Source organism: Ruditapes philippinarum, unplaced genomic scaffold, assembly GCF_026571515.1.
Source record: "Ruditapes philippinarum isolate M1 unplaced genomic scaffold, ASM2657151v2 ctg2197_1_1_1_1, whole genome shotgun sequence".
In the NCBI taxonomy this organism is placed as follows: Eukaryota; Metazoa; Mollusca; class Bivalvia; order Venerida; family Veneridae; genus Ruditapes; species Ruditapes philippinarum.
The window spans coordinates 86,658-101,829 of NW_026860196.1; the positions used below are offsets into that span (position 1 = coordinate 86,658).

At 32.8% G+C, this 15,172-nt stretch overlaps 1 protein-coding gene across 1 annotated transcript in view; it reads right to left on the minus strand.

The window, feature by feature from the left end:
* The window catches only part of LOC132759198 (endoribonuclease LACTB2-like), a 29,528-nt gene extending 14,704 nt beyond the window's left edge, over window positions 1–14,824 (minus strand). The window contains exons 1-4 of the mRNA XM_060750922.1: window positions 14,658–14,824; window positions 9,142–9,305; window positions 6,194–6,255; window positions 4,779–4,783 (exon numbers count right to left, since the gene is read on the minus strand). Coding sequence (XP_060606905.1) covers window positions 4,779–4,783; window positions 6,194–6,255; window positions 9,142–9,305; window positions 14,658–14,797 — 371 coding nt within the window. The 5' untranslated portion in view covers window positions 14,798–14,824. The remainder of the gene's footprint in view (window positions 1–4,778; window positions 4,784–6,193; window positions 6,256–9,141; window positions 9,306–14,657) is intronic.
* Between the last annotated feature and the right edge of the window lie 348 nt (window positions 14,825–15,172).

The window sequence follows — 15,172 nt, forward strand, 5'->3', positions numbered from 1 at the left end:
TATGTCAATGGACTTTGATATTCGAGATATTACAAAAACTTTTACATAAGTTATTACACCTACACTGACACAGACGCGCGACACCAACACTGACGCACTGGTGACTACAATAGCTCTACTTATTTATCGAATAGTCGAGCTAAAAATAACTTTTTTTAGGAAAATTCTATCTTCAAGAGGAGATAAACTTGAAAAATATTGGTGCTAGAGTAATGAACCTTGTCACATAAGATGTGGTTGATGATAAGGAACATATATTTGAAGTATGAAGTTGATCCCTTAAGAAATATGGAAGTAATGATAGAAAATAATATTTTTTAAGGAAAATTCTAAGTTCAAGGGGGAGATAAATCTGAAAATAGTGGTGCTAGAGTTATGAACCTTGTCACATAAGATGTGGTTGATGATATGGAAAACCAAAACTTTAATCTAAATAAGGACGCGGACGCCGGGGCAAGAAGGACGGCTCTCCATATACTTTGTATAGTCTAGCTAAAAATGAACTAGAACTCCGCGAGTCGGATGTGTCGCCTTGTGAACAATGTAGTTTAGGAGAAATGGCCAGGACAAAAAATGAAATATGAAAAATAACAAAGGGCAATAACTGAAAAAATAATAAGTGCAGAGCAGCAGTTTCTGTGCACTGCACTTCTTATCAATAAGATCTATCATTCTATGATGTTTCAAGTCCATAGCTTTCATACTTGAGGAGAAATGACCAGGACAAAAATAAAGTAAGAAAGTCAACAAAGGGCAATAACTCAAAAAATAAGAAATGCAGAGTATCAGTTCTTATGCACTGCACTTTTTCTTAATGAGATCTATCATCCTATGAAGTTTCAAGTCCATAACTTTTATACTTTCGGAGAAATGGCCTGGACAAAAATTAAGTATGAAAATTAACAAAGGGCCATAACTCAAAAATTAAGAAATGCAGAGTACCGATTCTTATGCACTGCACTTCTTCTTAATGAGATCTATCATCCTATGAAGTTTCAAGTCCATAGCTTTTATACTTAAAGAGAAATGACCCGGACAAAATTAGAGTATGAAAATAAACAAAGGGCAATAACTCAAGAAATAAGAAATGCAGAGTATCAGTTCTTATGCACTGCACTTTTTCTTAATGAGACCTATCATCCTATGAAGTTTCAAGTCCATGGCTTTGATACATTAGGAGAAATGGCCCGGACAAAAATAAAGTATGAAAATTAACAAAGGGCAATAACTCAAAAATGAGGTAAGTTGCAGAGTACCGGTTCTTGTGCACTGCACTTCTTCTTAATGAGATCTATCATCCTATGAAGTTTCAAGTCCATAGCTTTTTTAGTTGAAGAGAAATGGCCCGGACAAAATTAAAGTATGAAAATTAACAAAGGGCAATAACTCAAACAAGAGCTGTCGGTAGGACAGCATGCTCGGACTATTCTTAAGTGCTTGATAGTAAAAAAATGCCTGATACAGTTACCTCCTCCTGTTTACAGGTTTGGGGTCATGATGGTGAACAAGTGTGCAAAGTTTCAAAAGCCATATGTCAATGGACTTTGAAAATATTTGAACTATTACAAAAACTTTAACGTAAATTCTAAGTCGAAAAAGGGGCATAATTCTGTCAAAATGCTTGATAGAGTTACCTCCTCCTGTTTACAGGTTGGGGTCATGATGTTGAACAAGTGTGCAAAGTTTCAAAGCCATATGTCAATGGACTTTGAAAATATTTGAACTATTACAAAAACTTTAACGTAAATTCTAAGTCGAAAAAAGGGGCATAATTCTGTCAAAATGCTTAATAGAGTTACCTCCTGCTGTCTACAGGTTGAGGTCATGATGTTGAACAAGTGTGCAAAGTTTTTCAAAGCCATATGTCTATGGACTTTGAAAATATTTGAACTATTACAAAAACTTTAACGTAAATTCTAAGTCGAAAAAAAGGGCATAATTCTGTCAAAATGCTTGATAGAGTTACCTTCCTCCTGTCTACAGGTTGGGGTCATGATGTGGAACAAGGTGTGCAAAGTTTTTTCAAAGCCCCCCATATGTCAATGGACTTTTTTGAAAATATTTGAACTATTACAAAAAAAACTTTAACGTAAAATTCTAAGTCGAAAAAGGGGCATAATTCTGTCAAAATACTTGATAGAGTTACCTCCTCCTGTCTACAGGTTGGGGTTATGCTGATGGTGAACAAGTGTGCAAAGTTTCAAAACCATATGTCAATGGACTTTGAAAATATTTGAAACTATTACAAAAAACTTTAACGTAAATTTTAAGTTCGAAAAAAGGGGCATAATTTTGTCAAAATGCTTGATAGAGTTACCTCCTCCTGTTCTACAGGTTGGGGTCATGATGGTGAACAAGTGTGCCAAAGTTTCAAAGCCATATGTCAATGGACTTTGAAAAATATTTTGAAACTATTACAAAAACTTTAACATAAGTGGTTACGCCGACGCCCCACGCCGACGCCTCGGGTGACTGCCCAATAGCTCTACTTATTCTTATCGAATAGTCGAGCTAAAAATAAGAACTGCAGGAGTTACCGGGTCCTTGTGCACTGGGCACTTCGGGTTATTGAAAGAAGCATGCATACCAAGTTTGAAGTCAATCAGACTTATAGTGACTGAGTTATTGCTCCGGACAAGCTTTAGGGGGACGCCGACAACGGACGCCCGCCGACACAGACGCCGCCGACAAAAAGTAACCCCTATAATGTCACCTTTTTTCAAGGCGACACAAAAATAAGAAAGTGTTTTTATGCAGTAAACATTAATATAAATATAAAAAAGTGATATGGCACTTTTTGTACTAAGAAGCGAGGAATGTTATTTTATCTTTTCTTGCATTCTAAATCTATAGTAAATGATATTTTTACCTTACTTTCTTGCCTATTTAAATGTATGGTATTGTAACCTAACAAATATTGCTTTAGCAATGATGTTCCCAGGGTTTCACGTGTTGGTTTAACACAAAATATCCATACATATATCTAATTTCTATTATAATACATATATTACATTAAACTTTTTACAACATTACCATTAGACAGGATTAATTTTGACCCCCAGTTACACTACTGAAGTTTTCCAGATTGTATAGTAAATGATAAGCAGACTGGAAATCTATACACCCGGACAATCTATTTTCCTTTTCTTCGAATTTTTCCATGAATATGTGACCATAAGGCTTGGAAATTTTTTAACAACATAGCAATATTCTGTTTCTTCTGCTTAACTTCAGCTAGAAACTTTTTAAAAGGAAGTTTTTCACATATTTCCAATACAATTTAGGTGAAAACATGTAGGTCCATTGGCATTCAGGGGCTTCCATTAAGATCCAAAAAAATTTGGAAGTCAAAGACTGCAAAATGTCTTGACATTGGAAGTCACAAAAATATTGGTAAAGAAGAAAAAAAGCATTACATTTTTGGAAGTCATAAGCCAAATTCAAGGAGTGAAATGACTCCCAAAACTTCCATTAATGGAAGCCCTGCCATTACTATGAAAATGGTTAGCCTTGATGTTCATTTACAAAAAGTGTTTTATACCTTGATCATTCAAACAAAAAGTTTCTCCAAAAATTAAAAAAAAAACTTGTGTATTTCTCTTCTAAACAAAACAACTTTGCCACATTTTCAACATCTTACAGTTCACATATATTCGGTCTTACATGTCCACAGATATATATACAATGGAGTTAGGAAGCTCAGAAAGTAGTTGATAGTCAGATTCAGATCCACAGTGCGTTTCGGTGCATAAGAGGGTTTTCCCACTAGTCCCCCGATTCTCGCACTCTCGTTTAAACTTCGGCTATATCCATGAACTACTGCCGACATTGCTTTATTTTTTTTTTTGAGAAATATCTGTGTGGAAAAGTGTGTATGGTACGTTTTAACATATTAAAATAACTTTGCTTCTTATGTAAGTAGAAAAAATGCTTCGTCTTTTTTTGTCAATGTTCCTCTTGGAATTCAAATATGGCGGTATTTTGGCTACTATTACCCAGGATGCATCAAATCTTTGGAAAATCCCGAAAACACATGAAAACTTGCGTTAGAACAACCCCAATAATACTGAATTTAACTGTATGACGTCTAAGTTACTTCTCCATCTATATAAGCTCCATGGACATGTCCAATCAATCAGTAAAAATCAATAAGTTGATGATCATTAGAACATTCAATCAACAATCATCAATTCAGAGAATGAATCATCGAGTCAATGAAATCGAGGAAATCTCAAACACTCTTGAAATTAAACAAATTACATCAACATAAAAATTAGATTTTAAATCAATTTCCTATGTCTGAAAATGCATAATTATCATTTAAATAAAAAAACCTCCAAATTTATGGTCAATTACAATTAACCCATTAACACTTCTATATGATCTACGTAAATAACAGAGGTATATTCAAAGTGAAAAAAATACGAGTTGCTTCCCTTATCTTTGAGTAAAATTGATATCTCTTATGCTTATAAACAAAACTGCTAGTTTGTTCTGATTAAATGTCCAATTTTTAAAATGTATTACACCAATTAGCAAACGTTGGATCTTAGCTTTGTCACAGTATATTCTTCAACACATCTTTTGACTCCACAAAGTATTCAAATGAACAGTTAAACCTACCACATGTCAGACCATTTTACATTACGATTTATACAGTGAGAAAACAACCAGTTATCTTTATTCCTAAAACTACTGATTAAGAAAAGCCTCTCGTCTGCTAGTTCTGAAAGTGTTTATCGGTGTATTAAATATTTACAACACACTGAACAGCTTACTTAACCTGTAGGTATATTAACATATAATATAGCTATATGCTTTCTATTGGCCGCCACAATCATAAGTTCATTAAATGAAGTTATTATAAATACATCATAATCATAAATAAATTCTAAACTCACCAGTTCGTGGAAATTGAATTGTACCAATAATAGCATTATCTTCTTCAAAACACGCATTACTGTCAAACTCTCTCTCTCTGCTGTAACTTCTGCAAAATATAATAAACACAGTGTGCCAAAGTGATATGAATAAAATGTGAGATTAAGTAAACAGAGAGCTTATAGATTAACGGATTTTCTGAAAACATTCTCAAAGGTTCCAAATCACGAAAACTGATGACATTTCAAATCAGACCACACTCATTACTTAATTAAAAAATCATCTATGACATACACTCTCTAAAACAAATGCAACTCAAAATAATACTGACCAACTATCAATAATCCATATTTCCAATAAATTAGGAACACTTCGAAACTTTTTACAAAAACAAAAGCCGCTTAAACATAGGGCAAAACTACTGATCAATATTGCGGGAAAACCAAGGGAAACAACTCAAACAACAAAAAATATATCAAGGACACCTGAATTATCAACACTGTTACACATCATGAAATCCAAATAAGAATTCCAAAACAGATTACATTTAAGTTCAAATAATATGGTAAGTTTTCTGTACCTACTTTTAGAAAATGATGAGATCAGCTTTCACATACAAAAAATAGCGTCGAAAACTTTTGTTTTGGTACGAACTACTTCCTTACTCAAATTTAACTGCGAATGAATTACTAATGATATTTTTTACTGATTATATCCTGAAAACATGCAAATAATATACGATAGAAATAACACAATCAAAAATTGAACTACTGGACAATTCCAAAATCTTATCACTTGTGTGTGACAAAGAAAATCTGTGTAGAAACTACTTTGCGTTGTTAGGTACCCGTTCCCTTATATTGAAATAAAACGCAAATTGTGTTTAGAACTGTATTCACTGCTAACGGCAGCGAATACAATAAAAACTTTAAATCAATTCCTGTGATCCAGTCAATGCCAAAACCAAATGAGTGTATTGCCCCTGACAGGGTTTTGAACCCACACAGACATCAACCCCCTCTAAAGATTACTGCGTCTGACATGTCCCAACAAAGTTCCACCACACAGGGTAGGTTTTGTTTACAGCAATAACCCAGGTTTTTGAATTTTTAAAAAAAAATTGTATTCACCTGGGCATTATTGGATGGGAACAGTTAAATAAAGCAATATAAATTTATTACCAAAAACTACATTAAGGTAATAAATGGTTACACCTAGGTAAAAAATGTTACTAATATAGACCAAGTTACCTTAGGGTTAGCACCCTCCGTTTGAACACATGTTTATCTTCAACAAACGGTTATATTTTTGCTGGACTTATATCCTCGTCAGGTTGAGATAGGTCTCTTGAACTTTGGAACACATCAACTTCATCTGTGGTATTGTTAAAAAAAATGTTTTTTACAAAATTAGTAATGACATGTACATTTTGCGTTTAATTGTAAATCATGTATATCCCCTGTGTTTGCTCTGTTAAGAAGTAGCACAACTATTATGCCATATCCAAAAATAAAGAAAAACATTTAAATGTGTAATAATGGTGCCTACACAATGTGACTTTTTGTGATCGGCATGGGGCAAAAAAATAATAATACAAAAGATGGTCAAGATTTTGTTTTCTGCCATAACTTTTTAAATATTTCATTTATTTTTATGGGATAAAATGTAGAGCCCACTAATAATAATAGTAGTGAGGAACACAATTTATTACTTACATAGAATGATTCCTAGGGGGAAAAATATTTTGTTTTGTACCAAATGTTTGTTTTTTATATAACTACTACCCTAAAAAAGCACTGTTCCAAATAGAAAAAAGACATTAAAATTCCCAATTTCCAATGTTTAAATTCCCAAAATGGCTGTTCAAAATTCATGCAAAGCCAAGAGCTCTGAAATCATTTAAATCCAACAAATTCATTTAAATCACCACTCAATAGTTATCACTGGACAGTGGAAGCTGTAAGCTGTCTTTATGTATGATGGCTAATCTTAATTGTACCTGAAAAAATGTATAATAAAATTCCCAATTCAAGTCAAAATAACGCATTTTTCCCCTTATCAGTCTGGTACAGGCACCATTCCCAAACCAGAAAAAAAACAAGATGCGTCACAATGCGACGAAAACCAGGTTTTCAACGACAAAGTTTTGATGTGACAGCAATCAATAGGTCAAAAAGCACTGAAGTTATTGAGTAGAAACTGAAAATTCTATTATAAGCAAATGACCTTGAACTTGCTCCCAGATATCTGGTGGCAATCCAAAGCTGCCACTCGGCAAGTTTGTGTGTCAAAAGGTTCAAAGCAAACTGAAGTGATAACATGAAAAACTAAATACATGTACATTAACCTTGATCACAGACACCTGGTAGCAATCCCAAGCTGCATCTTGATATAAGCTACCCATTCATCAAGTTTGGTGTCATTAGGCCAAAGCAAACTCAAGTTTATTGAGCGTAAACTGAATTTTCTATTTTAGTAACAGTGACCTTGACCTTGATCACAGACACCTGGGATAGCAATCCCAAGCTGCCTCTTGATATAACCTATCCAATTCACCAAGTTTGGTGTCAATAGGCCAAAGCAAACTCAAGTTACGGAGCAGAAACAGTGACCTGTGACCTTGATAACAGACACCTGGGTAGCAATCCCAAGCTGCCTCTTGATAAAGCTATCCATTACACCAAGTTAGGATGTCAATAGGCCAAAGCAAACTCAAGTTATTGAGCGGGAAACTGAATTTCTATTTTAGTAACAGTGACCTTGACCTTGATAACAGGGACACCTGGATAGCAATCCCCAAGCTGCCTCTTGATATAAGCTATCCATACACCAAGTTTGGTGTCAATAAGCCAAAGCAAAACTTAAGTTATAGAGCAGCAACTGAATTTCTATATTTTAGTAAACAGTGGACCTTGACCTTGATCACAGACACCTTGGTAGCAAACCCAAGCTGCCTCTTTGATATAAGCTATCCATACACCAAGTTTGGTGTCAATAGGCCAAAGCAAACTCAAGTTATTCAGCGTAAACTGAATTTCTATTTTTAGTAACAGTGACCTTGATCACAGACATATGGGTAGCAATCCCAAGCTGCCTCTTGATATAAGCTATCCATACACCAAGTTTGTGTCAATAGGTCAAAGCAAACTCAAGTTATTGAGCGTAAACTGAATTTCTATTTTTAGTAACAGTGACCTTGACCTTGATCAACAGTCACCTGGGTAGCAATCCCAAGCTGCCTCTTGATATAAGCTATCCATACACCAAGTTTGGTGTCAATAGGCCAAAGCAAACTTAAGTTATTGAGCAGAAACTGAATTTCTATTTTTAGTAACAGTGACCTTGACCTTAATCACAGACACCTGGGTAGCAATCCCAAGCTGCATCTTGATATAAGCTATCCATACACCAAGTTTGGTGTCAATAGGTCAAAGCCAACTCAAGTTATTGAGCGCAGAAACTGAATTTCTATTTTTAGTAACAGTGACCTTGACCTTGATCACAGACACCTGGGTAGCAATCCCAAGCTGCATCTTGATATAAGCTATCCATACACCAAGTTTGGTGTCAATAGGTCAAAGCCAACTCAAGTTATTGAGCAGAAACTGAATTTCTATTTTTAGTAACAGTGACCTTGACCTTGATTACAGACACCTGGGTAGCAATCCCAAGCTGCCTCTTGATATAAGCTATACATACACGAAAGTTTGGTGTCAATAGGCCAAAGCAAACTTAAGTTATTGAGCGGAAACTGAATTTCTATTTTTAGTAACAGTGACCTTGACCTTGATCACAGACACCTGGGTAGCAATCCCAAGCTGCCTCTTGATATAAGCTACCTACACACCAAGTTTGGTGTCAATAGGCCAAAGCAAACTAAAGTTATTGAGCGGAAACCAAAAGTTGACGCCCGCCCGCCCGCCGCCGACTTGGGCATTACAATAACCCGGTTTTCGCTGAAAACCTGGTTAAAAACGCTGTGTACAGTGAAATCCAATCCTGTGATATCTGTTTGTTCAAATATGTGGTTTCACATTCCTTTTAAAAAATTCTGATTAACGGTATGTTTTTCCTAAAACATTTTATGTATGTGTTACTCACTAAATGAGCATAATCTGAATACTTTATTAACTTAATATTTTAACATAAGCTTATTGCACTTTTCACATAATTCTAACATAATTCTAACATAATGTTAACATAGGTTTATCACATTTTCTTCACAGAATGTTAACATAAAAGAATGATACAAGTTTATACCATTGAGTACATCGGAGAAGATTTGTTTGACACCTCCGATATGGTCGTGATGCCAGTGTGTTAAAACTATCTCCTGTATTGAAGAGCTACTGTCTGTGAGAGCTTTCTGTAATCCTTTAATATACTCAGAATTACCAGGACTCCCTGTGTCTACAAGAATTCTCCTGTAATATAAAATAAAATAAATTTTTTTAAAGATATACTATGCTCAAATTTGATATAAGACAATATTGATAATTGATTATTCATGTTTAACTACCCGGTAGTTATTTTAAAAACAAATAGAAGACTGAAAATCGACACAAAACCAGGTTTGCCTGACAATATTACAAATATCGAAAACAACAAGGGCCATAATTCTGAAGAAAAAAAATACATAAAATGGTGATAATGTTAAATAGAGTACTTGGTGTCAATGATTCTGGGAAAGTTTGAAATTTATTCTGGGAAAGTTTGAAATTGACATTTAGAAAAACACATTGTAATGTGCAAGTTCAATGTGCATGCTTTATAAATTTTCTGTCCATGTAAAAAGTGCCTGTTTAATTTCTGTTCAGATGCATACAGATCTGCTTGTTTTATTTTTGTTCATAATACACAGTGCATGTTTAATTTCCATCAAGGATGAAGGTGATATAATATGTAATTATTTAAATCCTTTTCTTAATATATTAAAATTATGTAACACTATCTCAATACCTTACCAACAACAAAATCACATCAAATCTTAAATGGACAACTGTATCATAGTTGTGGACCTTTCTGTTGAAAATGTGTCAGAGTTAAATCGTATACATATACATATACATCCACAGTGCATTAACTGGAGTGCAGGTATTTAGTTACCCCGATCCAGAGCATGCCCATTGATTGGCTCACTTTTGCTGGGGTTTACTTATTGTGACGGCAGAGAAAGGGAAAGCGACAGAAATATTATATTCAGATGCTCGTTCATTGGTTACTTTTTTCTGCGGTATCATATTGAGACAACAAGGAACATGTTTTTATGTTTGACTATGATACAAAAAAGAAAGAACATCAAAACACTCGGCAATCTGATTAATACCTGTACAAATCAGATAGCCTCATGTTTCGATGCTCTTTCTATTACATATGTATTAGCCAGATATAATATTAGCCATAAATCAAGATGTTACAAGCTGTATATCCAAATAAATAGTTCATTTGTTTCAGCTACAAACAATCATTAGTAAAATGCATTTAATAGTAAATACCAGTCCCAGTGTGTTAATTTTCTATTTTCACCGTCTATCAAATCATTTTGTTGCATATTCATAATTCATAAAAATATGGTCATCAGATTCTGGAATACCAATGGAATTTTAACTGGCATCCCACCTTAAGTTCTACAATTATTTTGGTGAAATTTCACTGGATGTTCCATACTTAAATATCCAAGCTATAAAAATTGGGGTTCAAGAAAAGAAAATATTAAGGTTTTTGAAGTTTTAACTTTAATTATAAAGTTACAGAAAAACAATGGCCCCAGAGCAGGCTAATGTTGACCCCATGGCCATAATTTTAACATATTTTTAGGAAGTTTTTTTAGATGATAATCATGCCAAATATTTAGGCTCTAGCCTTTTGGCTTTCAGAGAAGAACAATTTCCAAGGTTTACTACATGTAAATTATACATATAAAGTAAATCCCATGACTCCTGGGGCAGAGCCAATTTTGAGCCCAAGATTATAATTTTAAATGTTTGGTTGAGATCCATTAATTTTGTTTCATGCTGAATATCTCAGCTCTAGCACATAGGGTTCCAGAAACAATAATTTCGCAAGTTTTTACTAGAGCTGTCATTGATAGAAATTTTTGTATCGATGTATCGAAGGGTTAATATCGACGATACATTGATATATCGAAACTTTATTTTAGATATGCAAACAGTCCAAACACACTTGAATAAATGATTCAAAATGTCTCTTTTTATTAAAATTTTGTTATAACTCAATATTTAAATAAAATATACAACAAAACCAGATGAAACTGAGTTCTCTTGTTATTTTTAATCCTGAAAAAAAATTTATGATGAAGAATTATTTATAACTCACGGGAACTGAACTCACCACAGACACGGATCAATACTTTCGGTCAATTTGTGACCTTATAATTTATTTGTGGTATTGCCTCTGTATGGCATAATAATATGGTAAACTTTACAAACTACTTTCGACTCAAAATTATTCCCATACATTGCTCTTCTTTTTATTTTAACCTTTTTGAAACGAACTTGGCAATTTCTGGTGTATCCACCATGTTGCTGTGCAAATTATAAAGCCTGCTAATTATTTATTACCATTGTTGTCTACAGATTAAAGCAAACTAAATTTCGGAAGATACAAATGTAAACATACCGCACCACGAATTAAGTGTTTATTGCCAGAATTTTCAATTTCTAGATTTGGTAATTTTTGACCTGATGTCATTAGATTCTCGCACACGCTAACAATGTAAACATTAATGGCTGCTGTTTTGCTTTAGGTCGAAGATTAAAATTTCAGTTGCAAATGAAAAACTTGTAAGGATTTAAATTTGAAATGTTTGTATATTTTCTTCATTGCTATTTGACACTTTTATCTGAATGATTGAATGGATATTCAAAATTTTGCATCGATATCAAATCAACCCTTGAGAATCGATGATACATCGATATCGCGATTTCCGATGACGGCCCTAGTTTTTACTATAAACATATCTTTATGGAAAACCCATGACCTAACTGAGAGAGGGACAATGTTGACCCCAGGGTCACAATTTCAGCTACCCTGTAGGATTTTGTCCACTTAATGTCAATGATGTTTCATGCCAAATATCTAAGCTATTGTCTTTTGGTCTTTAAGACTTAAGGTTATTTTTACTATATATTATATACCTTATAGGAAGTCAAATTAAACCTTAAAACAAAAACTAATTTGAACCACTTTAGTAGGATTCTCTAGATGATTTTATATACCACACATCAAAGATTACAGACTTTGATAGGAGACAAACATGAATCGTTCCTGTGAATGGTATCAGAGATGTTGTATATAAACTATTGACGGGCGCCAAACAACGGTTGACAGGCAGAGAGGGGTCACAAAAGCTGTACATGTGAACACTCCCACTTTAAGCGGGAGATCCCACTTTCTTGGGCCATACTTTCAAAGATTTTCCTTAAAATAATTGGGTATTTTCCTATTTAAAAAACTCTCCCTCTTTTTAATGTCAAAACTTTCTTCTTTGTTTATTGAAAATTCTAAAATCTCCCTCTTTTTGAAGAAATATCTCCCACTTGATCATCAAAAAAGTTCACATGTATGTTAAAGTTCACTATCAGCAAACAGACAATGGGGGTAGACCCTATTCCTAGCTTGAAATGCCCTTGTAAACAGTCAATAAAAACCTTTAAAGTGGGGCATCTGTCTTAATCATAAAGATTTTTTTTTTTAAAACATTCCCATAAGAACTTATGAAATGTGTCCATAGGACACAGATGCCCCCACACTCCACTGTTTTGTCAATCTTATGACTCTAAGTCAAATATTTTTTTGGCTAAATGTGCCCCAAGTTGAAAACTAAAAATCTTTTACTAAGTAAAGGGCAAGAACTTTACAAATACTAAATAAATTTAATCCACAAGCAAACCCCAAGGTGCATAAGTACATGTGCTGACCAACATTCTGCTACAGGTCAAATAGTTTTTTGCGCTATGCATGACAAGTTGAAAATTGAAAATTTATACTAAGTCAAGGGCAATAACTCAACAAAACTGAAAAAATCCACATGCAAAACCTTAGATGCATAGCTTCGCAGTGACGTTGATCATTATTCCTGTAAAGTTGGTTTATTCTAACTCAAGCACTCATAGACACATAACACAACACAATGGAACAGTTTTTACTAAGTCAAGGGCAATAACTCTTAAAAATACTTGATAAATCCACAAGCAAGATCCCATGTGCACAACTACACATGCTGACAACATTCCTCTTAAGTTTCATGACTCTAGGTTAAATACTTTTTTGGACCTTATTATACCAAAATTATTTTGATACTTATGATATACTAAAATAGACCTAAAATATTGAATTGAACTAAAATAGACCTTAAATTTAATAAAAATAAATTAAAAAGGGGGAATTCACATTTTTGTCAATGACTTAAAACTCAGTACTTTAAGTTCTATCATTTCAGTTATCTTATCTTCTTTATTGTTGTTTTGAATTAGGGTGTTTTACTATTCTTTAATCAATATGTGCAATTATCACATTATTTCACTTAAAGAAAAAAATATTTTTGATTAAAATAACACTTTCATATAACTACTTATTTAATCTTTTGTAAACCTGGACTCAATTGGCAATTTTAATTTATTAAAGCATATCAATCTTGTGACAACAATTTACTTTGAATTACGTGTTTTTTTTGTTAATTTTAACAATGGGATAAAAAAATTGTTAAATTATTTAATGCTAGTATAGTGTTTTTGGGATATATGTCAAAAATTTTAATGGCCATTGAAATCAGAAATATCTTTAAATTAAATTAGAAGCATTTGGACTTTTTCAATATTTGTCATGTATAATCATTTTTTTTAACTAAAATTCATTATTATATAAACAAAACTTATGGAGAAGTTTCTGTGTTTAAATTGGCTGTTGTCAAAAAATATTTTAATGGTCCAATAAACAATTGATTAGTAAACTGTAATGCTTAAGTGCAGTGTTTATACAACTGATTTAATGGTGGTGTTAAACTGTTAGTTGATTGTCTCAGTGTTTATACAACTAATTAGGCGATGAGATAACACCACAGTTACTTAAGTTTGTTTAATTGCTACTGTTTAATAAATTGATAAAGAAAATAATTTTAAAAAATAATTTATTTTATACACATATTTCACATTTCATTGTTTAAGACTTACAAAAAGTAATCATTATATAGTCAATAAATTTAATATATTGATATTTTTTTTATTATTTGAATAATATTAATTACTTTACTGTACTGGTAGTGATTTCAATATTTAAATTGATACTTATGTCTTTGTTGTTCTTTCTATGTTATTTTTTTTAATTTACTATAAATAAAATTTTCTCATATATGTTGTTACACTTCTAATAAAAGTGATATTTCAGAAATTTGTCTTTCATATACACCTCTTATCACTAAACTCATAATTAAATGAGTAATCTTCTAATAATTTGTATAAACAATACCATTGAAATCAATAAAATGAAACATTAAAATGAATTTATTTTTATACCGTTTGATATTAATGAAATTAAAATTTGTTAACTTTCCTTGTAAACATCTCTAAAAATTGGGAGTGAAACGTCCATACAATTGACAAAATGGGAGTGAAACGTCTAGGAGTGAACCGTCTTGGGAGTGAAACGTCTTGGGAGTGAAACGTCTGACATTCGTCTATTTAAATAGGTACGTGAGACCTACTTTTTGCCCCCCAATATTTACTAATAAAACATAACATATCTTAATATTGTCATACCGTTTGCCGCTTCCAATAAGATATGTATTAGTCCCTTGCAGAGTGTGAAGCCCTGGATTGCATCCTAATATTCGTATTATTCGCTCTGACAGTTTTTCAACAGCTGCTAACGGAGTCAATTTCTGTACGCTTGAAGCCATTTTGTTTGATCACGTGACAGTCACGTGATTTTTGAGTTTTGGGATTAGAGGCTTTATTATCTTAATAATCTAATAATGAGATATTTCTTTATACATGAAATTTTTCCTAACTCAATATTTGTTTAAGCTATCTAAATTAGAAAATAAGAATAAAAGCAGACAATTACTTCAGTTGTAATTTTACATTTTGTATTTGAGATTTATATAAAATACATTTCCGGTTGTTTAGAGAAGAGAAATGAAGAAATAAAGAAAAATTACCGTTTGATTTCTTAGTGTTTCTGCTGCACTTAAGCTTCTTATTCTGTTTAATAAATGAAGAACAAAAGTCAAAATTATGTCAAATCAAAGGTATATTTTCCCTTGATTATTACA